General features: G+C 40.5%; 1 protein-coding gene across 2 annotated transcripts in view; it reads left to right on the forward strand.

The window, feature by feature from the left end:
* Positions 1–15,912, forward strand: part of ITGAV (integrin subunit alpha V) — an 87,065-nt gene that overhangs the window by 65,293 nt on the left and 5,860 nt on the right. The window contains exons 23-29 of one of the 2 annotated variants that reach the window (XM_073306108.2): positions 203–283; positions 2,336–2,441; positions 3,620–3,778; positions 8,303–8,416; positions 13,598–13,711; positions 13,812–13,919; positions 15,514–15,636. In XM_073306108.2, the coding sequence (XP_073162209.1) occupies positions 203–283; positions 2,336–2,441; positions 3,620–3,778; positions 8,303–8,416; positions 13,598–13,711; positions 13,812–13,919; positions 15,514–15,636 (805 nt within the window). The remainder of the gene's footprint in view (positions 1–202; positions 284–2,335; positions 2,442–3,619; positions 3,779–8,302; positions 8,417–13,597; positions 13,712–13,811; positions 13,920–15,513; positions 15,637–15,912) is intronic. The other variant, XM_073306109.2, reaches the window with a different exon arrangement.

The raw sequence follows: 15,912 nt of genomic DNA on the forward strand, positions 1-15,912 counted from the left end.
AGGTTGTAAGGCCCATTTATTCTGTACAATATGGCAAAGTAGACCTCAGTGGAGCAGCGTATGTGGCCCTGAGTTTTTAGTACCTCTCCTTTTGCCCCGATGACACAGGAGTCACATAATAATGTTACATAACATGTGCTTAACACTTTAAAAAAGAACCTTGTTCATTCCATTTAACAAATGGACTTATCTTCTTTTTCAGCTCCAATCTATTTGACAGTTTAAGCCCAATAACATCTTATCAGGCTGACCTTGCCATCTTGGCATCTGTTGAAATTAGAGGGTGAGTGTTGATACTTATTTAGCAAGTGTTTCTTTTATGATGAATGGTTTTGTTTTGGGGTTGGTTGGGTTTTTTTTGGTAAACTTCCTTGCAGGTCTGCAGGTCTTGCTTCTTATTGAGCCTTGGAGGGTTTGTAACAGAAAAGTAAACACGGAGTCATGTCGTCATCTTTGGGGCTTTAAGTGCAACCTAAGTAATTTAGGATCCCAAGTCAATTTTGAAAATGGGACTTGGGTTCCTAAGTGCTTTTGAAAATGCTGCTGTTCATCTTTATAATTCATTCAAAGAACAGTTTGTAAAAATTATTCCCAAAAAATCACCTTCTGAACAGACTAAGAAAATACACTTTGAGTCCAAAACTGCCAAAACCTTTTTTTAGAATGTCAAAATACTGTCCAAATATAGGTTGAGTAGCTTGTCCTTTTCAGCCTTAGGTATACTATCTGTGAGGCTGTGATGACTCTCTCCTGCTGCTATTTATTGAAAGCCACAATTCACCTAACCATTAAATGGTCCTTCTGATCAGCCAGTCAACTCAGGATGCCTCTCTCTATATATTTTAATTTTCCTGAATAACTTTTATGTATATATTTATTTTACAAAGAGTGCTTTTCTGTGCAGCTCTTAAACCTCTAAAGAATCCTGACTGTTTAGTGAAGATGTTAATTTTTCTCCTGCTGGAACACTAATATTGCTCACAATCATTGAGGCCTTGCATATTTTTTAGGGGAAAAATGAAAATCTCCTAAGAGGCACCATTTTCTTTAATTTTTCCTTCCCACCAGAAATCTACTGCATTAATAAGTTTCTTGAGATCCTGGTGCTGTTAAACCATCATGTTTAAAAAGGAAGAAAAATTCGTAAAACCACCATTGCCAACCAGGTGCTGGCTGAGTTCCATGTATGACCCTACCAATTAGATGCCTCTATGGTCAACCCTGCTCACAGTTGAATTTTTCACCACAGAAGGTTGTCCAGACAGCATGTATTAATTTTATACAATGACCCCAAATATGAAGAAAGATCCCTCTGAGAGAGAATTGTTCTTAACAGTATATTGAGCAGAAGATCAAGCATTTTATACAAAAAAAAAAAAACTTCACTTCTGCTCATTCCAATGTCCAGTATTTAGGATGGAAAGGTCATTGTTAGTTTTTAGATATTTGTAAATTTCGGTTTCGTGAGTCTGCATTATGAAAGGCTTAGGGTCACTTTTTAGAAATTAGGCTAAACACACCTCTACCCCAATATAACGCGGTCCTCGGGAGACAAAAAATCTCACCGCATTATAGGTGAGACCGCGTTATATCGAATTTACTTTGCCCCCCCCTTCCTTGTTCCCTGACCGCCCCCTCCAGAGACCCCATTCCCTAATCACCCCCAGGACCGCACCCCCTATTCAACCCCCCTGCTCCCTGTCCCCAGACTGCTCCGACCCCATCCACACCCGCCGCCCCCTGACAGGCACTCATCGGCAGCGGCAGGAAGTGGAGCAGCCCGGCCCCAGCCCGCTCCACTCCGCCACCTCCCAGCCATGGCGCTCTGCTTCCTGCCGCCGGTGAGTGCGGGGAGGTTGGGGAAAGGACGCCCCCCGTACTCACCTGCGGCGGGAAGCAGAGCGCCGTGGCTGGGAGCTGGTGGAGTGGAGTGGGCTAGGGCCGGGCTGCTCCACTTCCGCTGCTGCCGGTGAATGCGGAGGGGATCCCTTCCCCCAAGCCCCCTCCCCCAAGGGACACAGCTGGGACTGGAGTGGGCTGCTCCCGGCCCCCCGCTAATCCCCCGGGCCACTCTGGGATTGTGGGGCCCCTAAAAGTGCCCCCCACAGCTCCTGCCTCCTAGTCCCTTGTGGGGGGGAGCTCCTGACAGTCCCCGAGACCCTCTGCCCCTTATCCAACCCGTTGGCCTCGGCCCCGGCCCGGCCCCCATAACATGCTGCTCAGAGCAGTGTGTCAGAGCTTTACCGCATTGTATGCAAATCCATGTTATATTGGGTTGCGTTATATCGGGGTAGAGGTGTATTTGATAGCTTTGTTTATTCCCTTCACTATGTAGTGTCTCTTCTCCTGATCACATCTTCCTCCCCATTGCAAACTGGCAACCCCAGGAGAATCCAGAGACAGAAGAAGACATAGGACCTCTAGTTCAGCACATATATGAGGTATGTAATCGTTACTGATTTGAGGTCCAGCATTTTAGCCAAGAAATAATGGGGAAGGAGGAAATATTTTAGTTAAGATTTCCTTTATGGTAAATGTGCTTTACTCCATGTCGTTGTTCAGTAGGAACTTAGAATTTGCTGCATTGAGTCAATTGAATTCATTGGTTCAAGCCTCTGCGGAAGGCAAAAATCCTAACAATTAATATAGCCAGTTGTGCAGTGCTATACGTTGCAGTTAGTGGGAGTGGGAAGGAATTCCTCTCTGAATTTGCTCTCTGAATTTGCTGCATTGAGTCAATTGAATTCATTGGTTCAAGCCTCTGCGGAAGGCAAAAATCCTAACAATTAATATAGCCAGTTGTGCAGTGCTATACGTTGCAGTTAGTGGGAGTGGGAAGGAATTCCTCTCTGATCCTTACAGCAATCAGCTTATACCTGAATCATAAACCTCTCTGCTATTTTACATAACTCTGCATGTTATTGGCCATAAAATCATCCAGTCCTTTAGAAAACTACACAAATTATCTGGTCACCTTAATCTTGCAACAGTGAAATCAATAAAATGACTACTCAGTGTGTTAATTATTTTGGACACTCAGCTGTACTCTAATTCTGCAGTCATTATTACAAAAGCTTTTTGCCTCGAAAATTAGTCTTTTGAGAGTTCTTTTTTTTAAGCAACTATCACAGATTTCATCTCTGTTCAATTAATTTTTTTAAAGAATTTCTTTTTAGAAAGACTGTCTGACTATAATTCAAGTTATTGTGCAACCAATAAGGTACTGCTTATCTAAAACAATTCTTCTTCTCATATATCTGACCTGTCCCATAATGTACATACAACTTTGGATAAGAAATGTACAGTATCTCTCACTTTGGGCAATGTAGTACATTTAACAAATGGAATTTCTTGAAGGCAGAAAAATATCTTTAAGTTTTTCACAAGACTCTCCCCTTTCCAGCAAATTATTTCAAGTAATTATAAGTTAGCTTCTTGGGAGATGAAATTGAGTTTCTTTCCATAGTAATGCTGGTGATACTCTGATTGTACTGACAGTCAGGGGATATATTGTAGATGCTCCTTCATATAATTTTAAGTATATACTAGTGCCTCCTGGGCCATTAACAAAGGAAAGAGGATAGTCTTACACAGTCATTAATTTTCTTCTCATCACTAGCTGAGAAACAATGGGCCAAGTGCCTTTAGCAAGGTGATGCTAAATCTTCAGTGGCCTTACAAATACAACAATAACACCCTGTTGTATATTATGCAATATGAAATTGATGGACCCATGAACTGCACTTCAGATATGGAGATCAACCCATTGAAAATTAAGGTAAGCAGAGACTTTTGTAATGCCATGTTTGGGTATTGAGTCGAGTTGGGTTTTTGTTCCTGTCATTTTGCTGCATACTATAAACTGTGAAATATAAGATTATTTATATAGACCAGACTCCCTGCTAATGTAAATAAGCATAGCCGCTAGTTTTGCTGTGTTTTACTCCTATTGAGAATCTGCTTATTTTCTCTCTTCTTTTTTTACGTATTCCCTTTTATTTTTTGTTATACCCTGTGTAACAGGGTGCTGGCCATTAGGTCCTGAGCCAGCCCTCTGTTAGTCCAGCTCCAATTAAGAAGCAATAATTGGGGCTGGCTGAGTATGCCACGCCTAACTGCTAGAAGGGAAGCGCTTGCGGGCCTCATTAGCCAGGGGGCTATATTGGGCTGTCAGGAAGCTGGCGGGGGGAAGGGAAAGAAAGGGAGGAGCCAAAGGCTGCGTGGATCCCTGCTGGCTGGAGAAGCTAGCTGTCCCCCAGGTTGCTAGTTTGCAACATCTGTAAATAGAAGGTGGTGGGAGCTGACACTGTAAATAAAAGGCACTGGTGATTGCACTCAGAAGAGGTCTCTGGCTGGTTTGCTGCGAGGGCAAGCGAACACCTTGTTACACCCTGGCTCCTTGTATGAAGAGACACCAGCTGGAAGAATAGGTAGACACCAGTTTTTCAGCCAAAAGTTCAGATCTAGTATCCCATGTCGTCTTCTTTTTTTTTTTTTTTTTTTTATTATTTTAAGCTCATGTTGGCATAGTTTTCAGTCCACAGCAATGTGTAGCCTTTTATTTTATTTAAAGTGAATTTTGTAATCTGTGTAACATAATACCACCACCTTGGGTTCAGCCCTGGCGGCTGCAGTTTCAAGCTTAACAGGGTAAAAGTCACCTCTGCTACTTGCTTCAGAGTTAGTCTCTAGGAACACATAAAGACCAAAGGTAGTGACTACACATACATTCACAAGTACAAGGTCTAGACTGTTTTACCATTTTTATTAAAGTTACAATTAAAGTTATGATTATCCAAGCACATAGAAGTTACAAATATAGTTATATTCACATCCTTAACAACAGTGTTAGGGTCTAATGTGTGTCAACTGGCTTGATCATCAGTAGTGGTACGGTTCCTGCTGGAGTCTCCCAAAGGGAGCTCAATTTTCCCATTCTGGGCATCCCCTTTTTATAATGTGATTCTGTCTATACCTACATTCTGCGCATGTCCACAAAAGTGTCAACCCTCTTTTCTCTTATTGGTTTGTGTCTCCTGGAAACTTAAGGGACCCCAATTTTCTATAGGCTGTGTAAGTTCCGTTTATTCACATTGGCATTGATCCACAGCCTGTATCCTTTGGTTAAGACACACGTTGGATACAGTATTTTTATGATCTAATATTTATTTTCTGGGTAATTTTATGCAGTATTACCACTTGGTACCTCTTTTCCCATAATCTTAGGGCATCGAGTTATTTTCTGGTCGCTTATGTCATCATTTCTTGTCTCCAAGACCTAAAATAGCTAAGCTAAAATCTTGCAGGCCTCAGCCTACAGGTTCTTGTGTTTCAGCTTCCCTTACTCATGTCTGATACATGGTTCCTCGAAATACTGTTCCATCTTATACTTTCATAATCTTACAAATTAACTCTAACATAGAATGAATATAGATGATATAACATATTGATTCATCATAACATCATGCAATAAATGAATAATAACTAAAAACATGGGCTACAAATGGAACGTTACTTAACCTAGATTTAAACAGCAACATTCCAAAAGTTGTTTTGTTGTTTATGTAATATTTTTATTTTTCAGTTTAGTAGGAGACATTGCATTATTGTTTTTATTACTACTTATTTATCTAAGGCCTGATCTAAAGCACAGTGAGGTCAATGGAAGTCTTTTAATTGATTTCAGTGACCTTTAGATGAGGCCCAGCGTGCCACAAAAGTATTTTATATATAATACATGAAGATATATATTTCTCTCATGCAATTTCAATATACTGTATAAATATAGTGTGTACATATATATGCAATTTCAAATTCATCACAGGGATAAAGGGGTATTTCATATGTGGAATAGTATAGTGACCCGTAGGTCTCAAGTGTGAAATCTGGAAAAAAAATTCCCAAATTGGAGGAATTGCTAAGGCCCACAATATCCTACCCACAGTACCCTATTTCAAATTCCTCCTTAAATGATACACTTACATACACACATTTGTAACCTACAGTGCTTGTACCAGTTTCTTAGACTCAAATAAATACATTAGAAGTATTGGGGAGAGACCCTTGAATATGAGATTGCTACATTGAAAGTGCTTTATTGACAGCTTTAAGAATAGATTCTTCGCTCATTCCAGGAATGAAACTTCCATTGACATCAGTTAACATTCTACTAATTGAACTGGCTGAACTGTAAAAAAATATGTGCTAATAATTGGCTAAGTATTGAGTTTGGTGAGGCAAGAATTGGACACTGCAGGGCTCTGAATTAGGTCTTATTAAACATCTGTGTTAATGATCTAGGAAAGGGAGTGAACAGCATGTTAATTAAATTTGAAGATGATAAATTTTGGAGATTTGCAAACCTCAGCTAGGACAGAGACAAAGGGACCTATGGGGATTAGAAACAAGGACAGACACCTCTTTTGAATAGGTTCCATTCTGTTGCACGTAGGGCTGTGTGCAAGTCATAGGTTTTGATTTGCCCAAGTTTTGTGAAATCTCTCAGGTGAGGTCAGTTTGAATTTTTTCTTGACCTAGTTTTGCTTTGCTTGAAGTTTACAGGCACTCAGAAAGTCAATACAAAACACTAATAAATTTGAGTTTATTAAATGGTTTTGCTATGCAATTGGTATGTTTCTGTCTGTGTTGCAATGACATAGCAACAAAATTTTCTCTGATTTCAAGGAATCCATTTGCAAAATCACTTCTTTTTGCTTTCTCTAGAACTCAGAAACAGCAATAACAACGAAGCACAAAACATGTGAATGACCCGCTCAAAGTAGTTTGGCTAGCTGTTGGCTTGTTACCCAATTTCTGCACACTCTTAAGTCTAATCATTAGTAGTAGTTCTTAAAGATCTCAAATCACATTTGCCAAGAGTAGGGGTATTAGCCTTGCATCCTAGACAAGTTCTTTTCAGGTAATCACTTTTGTCTACTTAAAATTCCCCAGCATTCCCAGTAGTATGTGGCAGTGTTCTTGCATTCCTATACTAAACTGTGGTGGAATGTTGCTCTCCGCAGTTAAAATGTTGCTATGTTCTACTCCAGAGGTGATTGCTTCTGTGAAGTTATTTTTGTATATGTATTTGGTCGTTTGTAAAGCATCCTAAGACCCTTTAGGATAGAAGATGCTATATTAAATTTTCAGAATGGAGAGGGGTAACTTGTGGTGTTCCCCAAGGGTCAGTCCTAGGACCAAGCCTATTCAACTTATTCATAAATGATCTGGAGAAAGGGGTAAAAAGTGAGGTGGCAAAGTTTGCAGATGATACTAAACTGCTCAAGATAGTTAAGACCAAAGCAGACCGTGAAGAACTTCAAAAAGATCTCACAAAACTAAGTGACTGGGCAACAAAATGGCAAATGAAATTTAATGTGGATAAATGTAAAGTAATGCAAATTGGAAAAAATATCCCAACTATGTATACAATATGATGGGGGCTAATTTAGCTACAACTAATCAGGAGAGAGATCTTGGAGTCACCATGGATAGTTCTCTGAAGACGTCCATGCAGTGTGCAGCAGCAGTCAGAAAAGCAAACGGGATGTTAGGAATCATTAAAAAAGGTATAGAGAATAAGACGGAGAATATCTTATTGCCCTTATATAAATCCATGGTATGCCCACATCTTGAATACTGCATTCAGATGTAGTCCCCTCATCTCAAAAAAGATATACTGGCATTAGAAAAAGTTCAGAAAAGAGCAGCTAAAATGATTAGGGGTTTGGAACGGGTCCCATATGAGGAGAGATTAAAGAGGCCAGGACTTTTCAGCTTGGAAAAGAGGAGACTGTGGGGAGATATGATAAAGGTATATAAAATCATGAGTGGTGTGGGAAAAGTGAATAAGGAAAAGTCATTTACTTGTTCCCATAATATAAGAACTAGGGGCCACCAAATGAAATTAATGGGCAGCAGGTTTAAAACAAATAAAAGGAAGTTCTTCTTCACTCAGCGCACAGTCAACCTGTGGAAATCTTTGCCTGAGGAGGTTGTGAAGGCTAGGACTTTAACAGAGTTTAAAAGAGAACTGGATAAATTCATGGAGGTTAAGTCCATTAATGGTTATTAGCCAGGATGGGTAAGGAATGGTGTCCCTAGCCTCTGTTTGTCAGAGAGTGCAGATGGATGGCAGGAGAGAGATCACTGTTAGGTTCACTCCCTCTGGAGCACTTGACATTGGCCACTGTCAGTAGACAGGATACTGGGCTGGGTGGACCTTTGGTCTGACCCAGTATGGCCATTATGTTCTTATATTAGATATTGTTTATTATTTGTGTTTTTCTTGATGTAACCTTAGATTTCAGTTCCTAAAGCAGATGAGAAGAATGAAACACTTAGGGATGAAGATAATCGTGATCACCATATAAATCGAAGAGATATAACTGCCATTGAAGGAGATGTACATACTTTGGTAAGCGCTATAGTAGCTCTTGAACCAATATATTTCAGATGTCATCTTTTGCTCTTTTAATGAAGAGATGAAAACTGTGGAAATAGTTTTATAAAGGAAAAATGCATTTGATAATCTAGGGCCTTGTTGTTTCCATTTTTAGTGGAACATAGCTAATTATGCTTATTATTTAGTGGAACATAGCTTATTATTAGTTAGATGTCTGAATGCATTTGTGCCCACAGTTATTTGCAGGCATGGGAATTGAGTTGAGGCCTTTTTCAACATCAGGGTCTCCATAGACTATGCTTTTCTGTGGAGTTGGGACATTGACAGTTGGATGGGGGAGGTGTGAGAAATTGGGGTAACTGAGGAGAGGTATAATGACTGGATGAACCCTGGGGGCATCTTCACAGCCCTGGATTTCAGTGACATCAGAGCATACTCCGCCTAACTGACCAATGGACTTTCTGCCCTCCTGCTCCTGATGTTTGCAGGGACCTGTCCCTGTTTTCTGGATAACAGCAGGGAGTGGGAAAATTTCTGAACTCTTGTGGCCTCTCAGCTCCCAAGGGGACCCATTATTCACAGGAAGTGTGGGGATCATCTGTGTTTCTCTTTGAAAAGGGCCAGTAGTGCTAGATAGAGGGTTTTGGGGATCGACTCTGCAAAAGGAGGAAAAAGTAATAATATAGTAATAATGTAGTGAGTTCACTTTATCTAGTAGGTGAGGGAGCAAATGTAAAGGGAATCCAGGGTGGGGGGTGGTTATGGTTTAATGAGGACTCTTTAGAAAGGATCATTCTAAAAAATGTTTCAATGGTTTGGAACCATCAAGCTGTGTATCCACCTGTTGTAGCTGTCACCCATGTCTTCCTTCCATCCCTTCCCCTTTTCTTTCTGTTGTTAGTTATGCTCGGTTCTTGTTCCTTGTCTTTAATTGGCTGGGGCAGGGACCGTGTCCACCTAGTGTTTGTACAGCACCTGTAACCCTGAGACTGCCGAAATGGACAGTGAATTTCTCCCCATTTCTGTGGAATGAATCTGTCAGACCTTTGGGAAGGGCAGTCTGCTGGATCTACCTGAGAGAAGTGGTGGGAGTTCTGGGATTGGTGCTCTGCTCAAGAGGCCAGCATCAAGGCAGAGCCACCTGAACACAATGGGTTTCAGCAGATCCCCTGAAACCTCACATGGCATGCTTTATTTTCAATATCACAATCCCAGGATTATTCGCTATAAGGCCTTGGTGGGGAGAGGAAAAAAAAGGATTAAAATGTACCTACATCCTATGTTGTGGGGAGTGGGTCTGTGAAGGAGAAAATAGGGATTATCTGATCGGGGGGGAAAAAAGAGTCAAGATCTGACAGTCTGATTCTTCTCCACATAAGAGCTCCAAACTCCTGTACCTCCAGTTGCCAAACACTCCTTTCTTCAGAGTAGCTGCCTTTGCCCAGCCTTCCTAATGGTTTGGTTGGACTCTCTAACCACCAAAAATTATATCCTATATCTGGAGTCTGTATTTTAGCATTTTCAGGAAGACTGATTACAGGTCGGTTCCATTTAAAATGCAACTTGCACTGTCTGCAATAACCCCAATAGCTTCCCCTAATTAGAAGAGGAGGTACTGCAGAATAGCAAATAGTGAATTTTAACAGCACCTATTATAGATGATACAATACAGTAGGTTTCTTCAGTCTCTAACATCTGAGATTTATTATATGTGAGATATTTCAATTGATTCACTAGCTTGATGAATAACTCAGTGTTTCAAACAACTCTGAGACAGGTTAAATCAAGGAGAGACAGTTTCTGAGTGACAAGAATATGCTGCCAGTTTACGTTTTTATCTTCTACTCTTTCCCTCCAAGGCAGGGTGATGGTTGCATCCAAATGGTATTGTATAAGCATAGCTACAGTTCTGAATGTCAGGTCAAAAATGAAGGGGAAAAGAGGCAGCCTTGTTTTGTTCCTCTTTCAGGAACTGTTGATGATCTAATCCCATTAGTTAATAGGATGCTAGTGGAAAATAGAAATGTTTAATCCAGGTTAGAAAAGCCAGCCAAACTCTGAATTTCCTTGGCATTATTTACAGATAAGGGACTGTGACGGGATCCCTGGGGTGCAGCTTGGGACTGTGGGACTGCTGTGCCCCCTTAACTCTCTACCCTGGGCTGTCTCTCACAATGCTTTGCTAGTGACAAGCAGCAAACCCCTCCAGGCACTGTGATCGCTCAGCACAACAGCATGTGGAGCTCCTCACCCAGCTAGATTGCGTGAATCCTCCCAGAGCCACTCATGAATCACACAGGGAAAGGCACTAGCCAAATCCTCCCAGCCTTGTACCTCAGGAATATACCGTCTTGCACTGCTCAAGACCCTTTCTTGAGCAATGCAGGTTTATTAATTGGTTCACACTTCATCAGTGGAAAGTGGATATACACCAGCCTTTGTCAACCTGAGCAGATTTACCAAACACTTCAGGCAAACTCACTGGTAAAGATAAACAGTAAAACTAGTTTATTGACTACAAAAGGTAGGCAAAAGGTCAGAGTGGTTACCAAAATAAAATAAAATTAAAATATAAACACGCAGTCTAAACTCTCAATCCTATTAGACTGGGCAACATCTAGGTTAAACAGTTTTTCTCATCCCACTGGATATTGCAATTCATAGCAGTTTTCACCCTTAAAACCTGGACCAGTCTTCTCTGTTGGAGTCTTCAGTCTTTGGAGTGTCCTTATTGCTTGCAGCATAGGAGGAGGAGAACGGGTGAAGCATGGTCGCCCTGTGTTCTGTTTTATACCCTTAGTCCCTGTGCTTGGAGAACACAAGCCCAGGCATGTGTGGTGGTCCAGGCATGTCATTGAATTGTAAGTCCTCTGCTGGACAAAGGCTGGTGGTGTGTGTTCTGCACCCACCCGGGCGTTGGTTACCTCCCTTGTCACTGTCTCTGGAGAGTTAGTATCTGGGCACTTCCCAAACCCACAGCATATTTTAGTGAAAACCATACAACACAATTCTTATAATTTTATATGCATTAATGATGCACATATTTAGATGGAACAATGGGTTTCAGCAGATCCCCTGATACCTCACATGGCATGCTTTATTTGCAATCTCACAATTATGAGATGAGGAACATGGGGGTTACAGGGCGCTCCCTCAAGGTATAGAGTGTCACAGGGTCACTCTCCCTTACTGAAGGCCTTTTGTTCAGTTTATCAACAATGCAGCAGCAGAATCATAGAATATCAGGGTTGGAAGGGACCTCAGGAGGTCATCTAATCCAACCCCCTGCTCAAAGCAGGACCAATCCCCAATTTTTGCCCCAGATCCCTAAATGGCCCCCTCAAGGATTGAACTCACAACCCTGGGTTTAGCAGGCCAATGCTCAAACCACTGAGCTATCCCTCCCCCCAATGTTTCATCGGTGTCTGATACAGCAGGTGGAATCTTTGGCATAAATCTTTTTCTAAAACCTCTATGACCTTTGTATGAAGGGCAACAACACTGAAGCCCTTAGGTTGTGCAGTTATTTGGCACACAGTACACAATAAAATGAGAAGCCAAAACTTCCACAGTTTCTAGAACAAAGGGAGAAAGTAAAGCAGTCCAGTCAGTTATCATATTAACAGGAATAATTTCTGTTTGAAATAATTTTTTAGCTATGTCTGGGATTAGAGGATACTACATTCTGGAAGGATTTGTGCTTCTCGTTTAAGGGTATTTATCTTAAATAATGGAATTTGGCCTTTACATGTTGCACAGTCTTCTGTAACAATAATTATATTGCATCATGAGTTTGTGATACCCAGCTGTGAAATACAATGCTATGTAAATCTGTTACTGAGAATACATCAGGTACAATGTACCATATTTTGTAGAAATATGTAACCTTTCTAATTCACACACTGAACAATTACAAACTCCAACATTCAGTGAGAGTTCAGATCAGCACACATCTTACTAAAGTACATATCTGTAATGCATATCCTGGAATTGCCATCAAATATTTCCAGTAGAGATAAGGAGGTGTTAGTACCATTATACAAGGCACTGGTGAGACCTCATTTGGAATATTGTGTGCAGTTCTGGTCTCCCATGTTTAAGAAAGATGAATTCAAACTGGAACAGGTACAGAGAAGGGCTACTAGGATGATCCGAGGAATGGAAAACCTGTCTTATGGAGGGAGACTCAAGGAGCTTGGCTTGTTTAGCCTAACTAAACGAAGGCTGAGGGGAGATATGATTGCTCTCTATAAATATATCAGAGGGATAAATACCATGGAGGGAGAAGAATTATTTAAGCTCAGTACCAATGTCTACACAAGAACAAATGGATATAAACTCCCATCAGGAAGTTTAGACTTGAAATTAGACGAAGGTTTCTAACCATCAGAGGGGTGAAGTTCTGGAACAGCCTTCCAAGGGAAGCAGTGGGAGCAAAAGACATATTTGGCTTCAAGACTAAGCTTGATAGGTTTATGGAAGAGATGATATGATGGGGTAGCCTAATTTTGGCAATTAATTGATCTTCACCTATTAGTGGTAGATATGCCTAGTGGCCTGTGATGGGATGGTAGATGGGGTGGGATCTGAGTTACTACAGAGAATTCTTTCCTGGGTGTTTGGCTGGTGAGTCTTGTCCACATGCTCAGGGTTTAGCTGATCGCCATATTTGGGGTCGGGAAGGAATTTTCCTCCAGGGCAGATTGGCAGAGGCTCTGGGGGGTTTTTCGCCTTTCTCTGCAGCTTGGGGCATGGATCACTTGCTGGAGGATTCTCTGCACCTCGAAGTCTTTAAACCATGATTTGAGGACTTCAATAGCTCAGACATAGGTTAGACATTTGTTACAGGAGTTGATGGGTAAGATTATGTGGCCTGCGTTGTGCAGGAGGTCAGACTAGACAATCATAATGGTCCCTTCTGACTTTAAAGTCTATGATTCTATTATTCTAATCATGGTACAAAGGGGCCTTAAAATTGGGTTAAATCAATAGAGCTTATTAATTGCAAAATTATGGAATTTCGCTATGGATTTCCTATTCACTTGAGTGATTTATGGAGTTTTTATTGCACATTTTAATATAGAAATTATCTGTGTAGCAATTGATGTACTGTCATTTGTGTCTTTAAGACTGAATGTAGACATAGTAATGCATTTTCATCAGTGAGGTAACCATTCCTCTCGTCACACGTAGGGCTGTGGAACTGCTGAATGTTTAAAGATAGTCTGCCAAGTTGGCCGCCTGGAGAGGGGAAAGAGTGCAATATTGTATGTAAAATCCCGCCTTTGGACCCAGACCTTTATGAACGTAAGTGCCTATTAATAATTCACAATCTCTCCCCGCTTCTGAAACATGAAAAGTCTTTTTACATCCAGCATGTAAAATCAATTTTTGTTTTTTTGCACAGAAAGAAAACCAGAATCATTCGTACTCACTCAAGTCATCAGCCTCATTCAATGTCATAGAGTTCCCTTACAAGAACCTTTCATTTGAAGATATCCATAATTCTACAGTAGTAAGTCATTTATGTCTGAACATGGTTTGGTCCAATGCACATTCAGCTGAAATTAATATAAGAAATAGAATGATCAAAATGAAGCACATACATTCATCTTCATAATGTTACTAAATTTTAACTAACTCTTAGTTTTATATATTAAAATTATTTATGCACATAAAATTAAAAATAAAACCAAACATTTTCAATCTGAAAACTAGAATTCTAGCATTTGGCATGTAGGCTTTCATATATCTATATTGACAATACTGTGCGCAAATAGACCTGGTTAATAGATACAATTCAGTCTACATACTGACAGTCCTGAATCATTCAAAGAGCCTATAAAACTTGTTCTGATATTCAGGATTATATTTAGTCCTTTATTGGGAAATACAATTTATTGATGTCTCAGTGGTGGTACTACCAAACATATCTTACAGCCCAATTCTGCAGACATATGCGATAAATGCTATTTATCATTTGTCTTTGATGGCTTCACCTGCTTTTTGCCTACTAATCTATCTGCTGGGACTGCTGCTAATATTCCAAAGCTTAGAGAAGCTTTCCAACACCTACCATGTCACAGGGCTTTCCCCCCCCCCCCTTTAACTCTTCCAGAGAAATATTCCCTTCTTCCCCTCCCCACCCATGCACATTACACTTGCTAGACCCCAGAATGGACAGTGTTAAGTCCTGCACCATTGACAGATGTGAAGTCCAATATCTTGTGACCAAACTGGTGCAATAAGAAAACCAGGAATGGTAGAAATCTTTAGTTTTCTAGTCCTCATGGAGTGGGAGAGTTTGAACTTTAAAATTGACATTATTATTTATTACTATTTTTATTACTAATAATTAATAATAATAATCTGGTACTGCAGTCGTGCCCAACAGCCCCAGTGAAGAACCAGAACTCTATTGCACTAGGCACTGTACAAATGCAGAACAAAAAGATGAGCTCTGCTCCAAACAGCTTAACAATCAAAGTATAAGGCAGTAGACAACTGGGTGATGCAAAGAGGAGGAGAAACAATTAGAAAGCAGTGGTCATCATGACAAACAGTGATCTCGGCTCACCAGCTCTCTAACCATTGTCAAGATTTTTGTAGGCATCACAGCAAAAGAGAGTTTTTGCAGAGGGATTTGGAAGAGGACATTCTTATACAGTATCTGGTTTCTAAAATATGTTAGTTCCAATTTTCCTCTCCTTCCAAGCCCTATAAGGTTTGATTCTTGGTATTGAGAGGGTGCCTAACTTTAAAATAAAATGCCAAAAATACTTTTAAAAACTCTGAAACATTTGTGAGATACCATACTTCTTCTGTAAAATGTCAAGCATATACAGAATATGCATTTAGTATGGTACAAAGGCTTTCATAGTCTTGGATAATGTGGCTACTTCCAACTCGGGCTGATAAAGCCTTTTTGCTATCATATATTCTCTATCAATTTACAGAAGTGCCATCTCATTCAAAAGAAACGTTAATTCATGGTGAATTAGGATGTGTTTTAAATATGACCGGTTCAAAATATGTATGTCACAAACTGTATGGACAAACTCATTCATGCCACTGCCTAATAAAATGTGATCCGTTGTGTTTTTCATTAGGTTACCACAAATATCACCTGGGGCATTCAACCACAGCCCATGCCAGTGCCAGTGTGGGTTATAATTTTGGCTGTCCTAGCAGGATTATTGCTCCTGGCTGTTCTAGTCTTTGTAATGTACAGGGTAAGCATTATACTTTCGGGGGGGTGGGGGTGTCCATTATTGATGTATTACTGAAAATGACACTAATAATTTGGTCCTAAACAGTCTGAATATGTTTATCTATTGGGTAAACTGCAGAGTCCATCCATTCATCCTAGGTTGTTGAGCAAGGGAGGAGTTGCAATAAGGGTTGGTGTTTGTGGGAGGACTGGGCTGTTGTTTGGCTCACTTAGGATTTCCTGGTTTTAGAGGATGAGCTGAAACTAGAGAGTATGGAGGAAAACCTAAGTGACTGAA

Source organism: Lepidochelys kempii, chromosome 11, assembly GCF_965140285.1.
Source record: "Lepidochelys kempii isolate rLepKem1 chromosome 11, rLepKem1.hap1, whole genome shotgun sequence".
Classification (NCBI taxonomy): Eukaryota; Metazoa; Chordata; order Testudines; family Cheloniidae; genus Lepidochelys; species Lepidochelys kempii.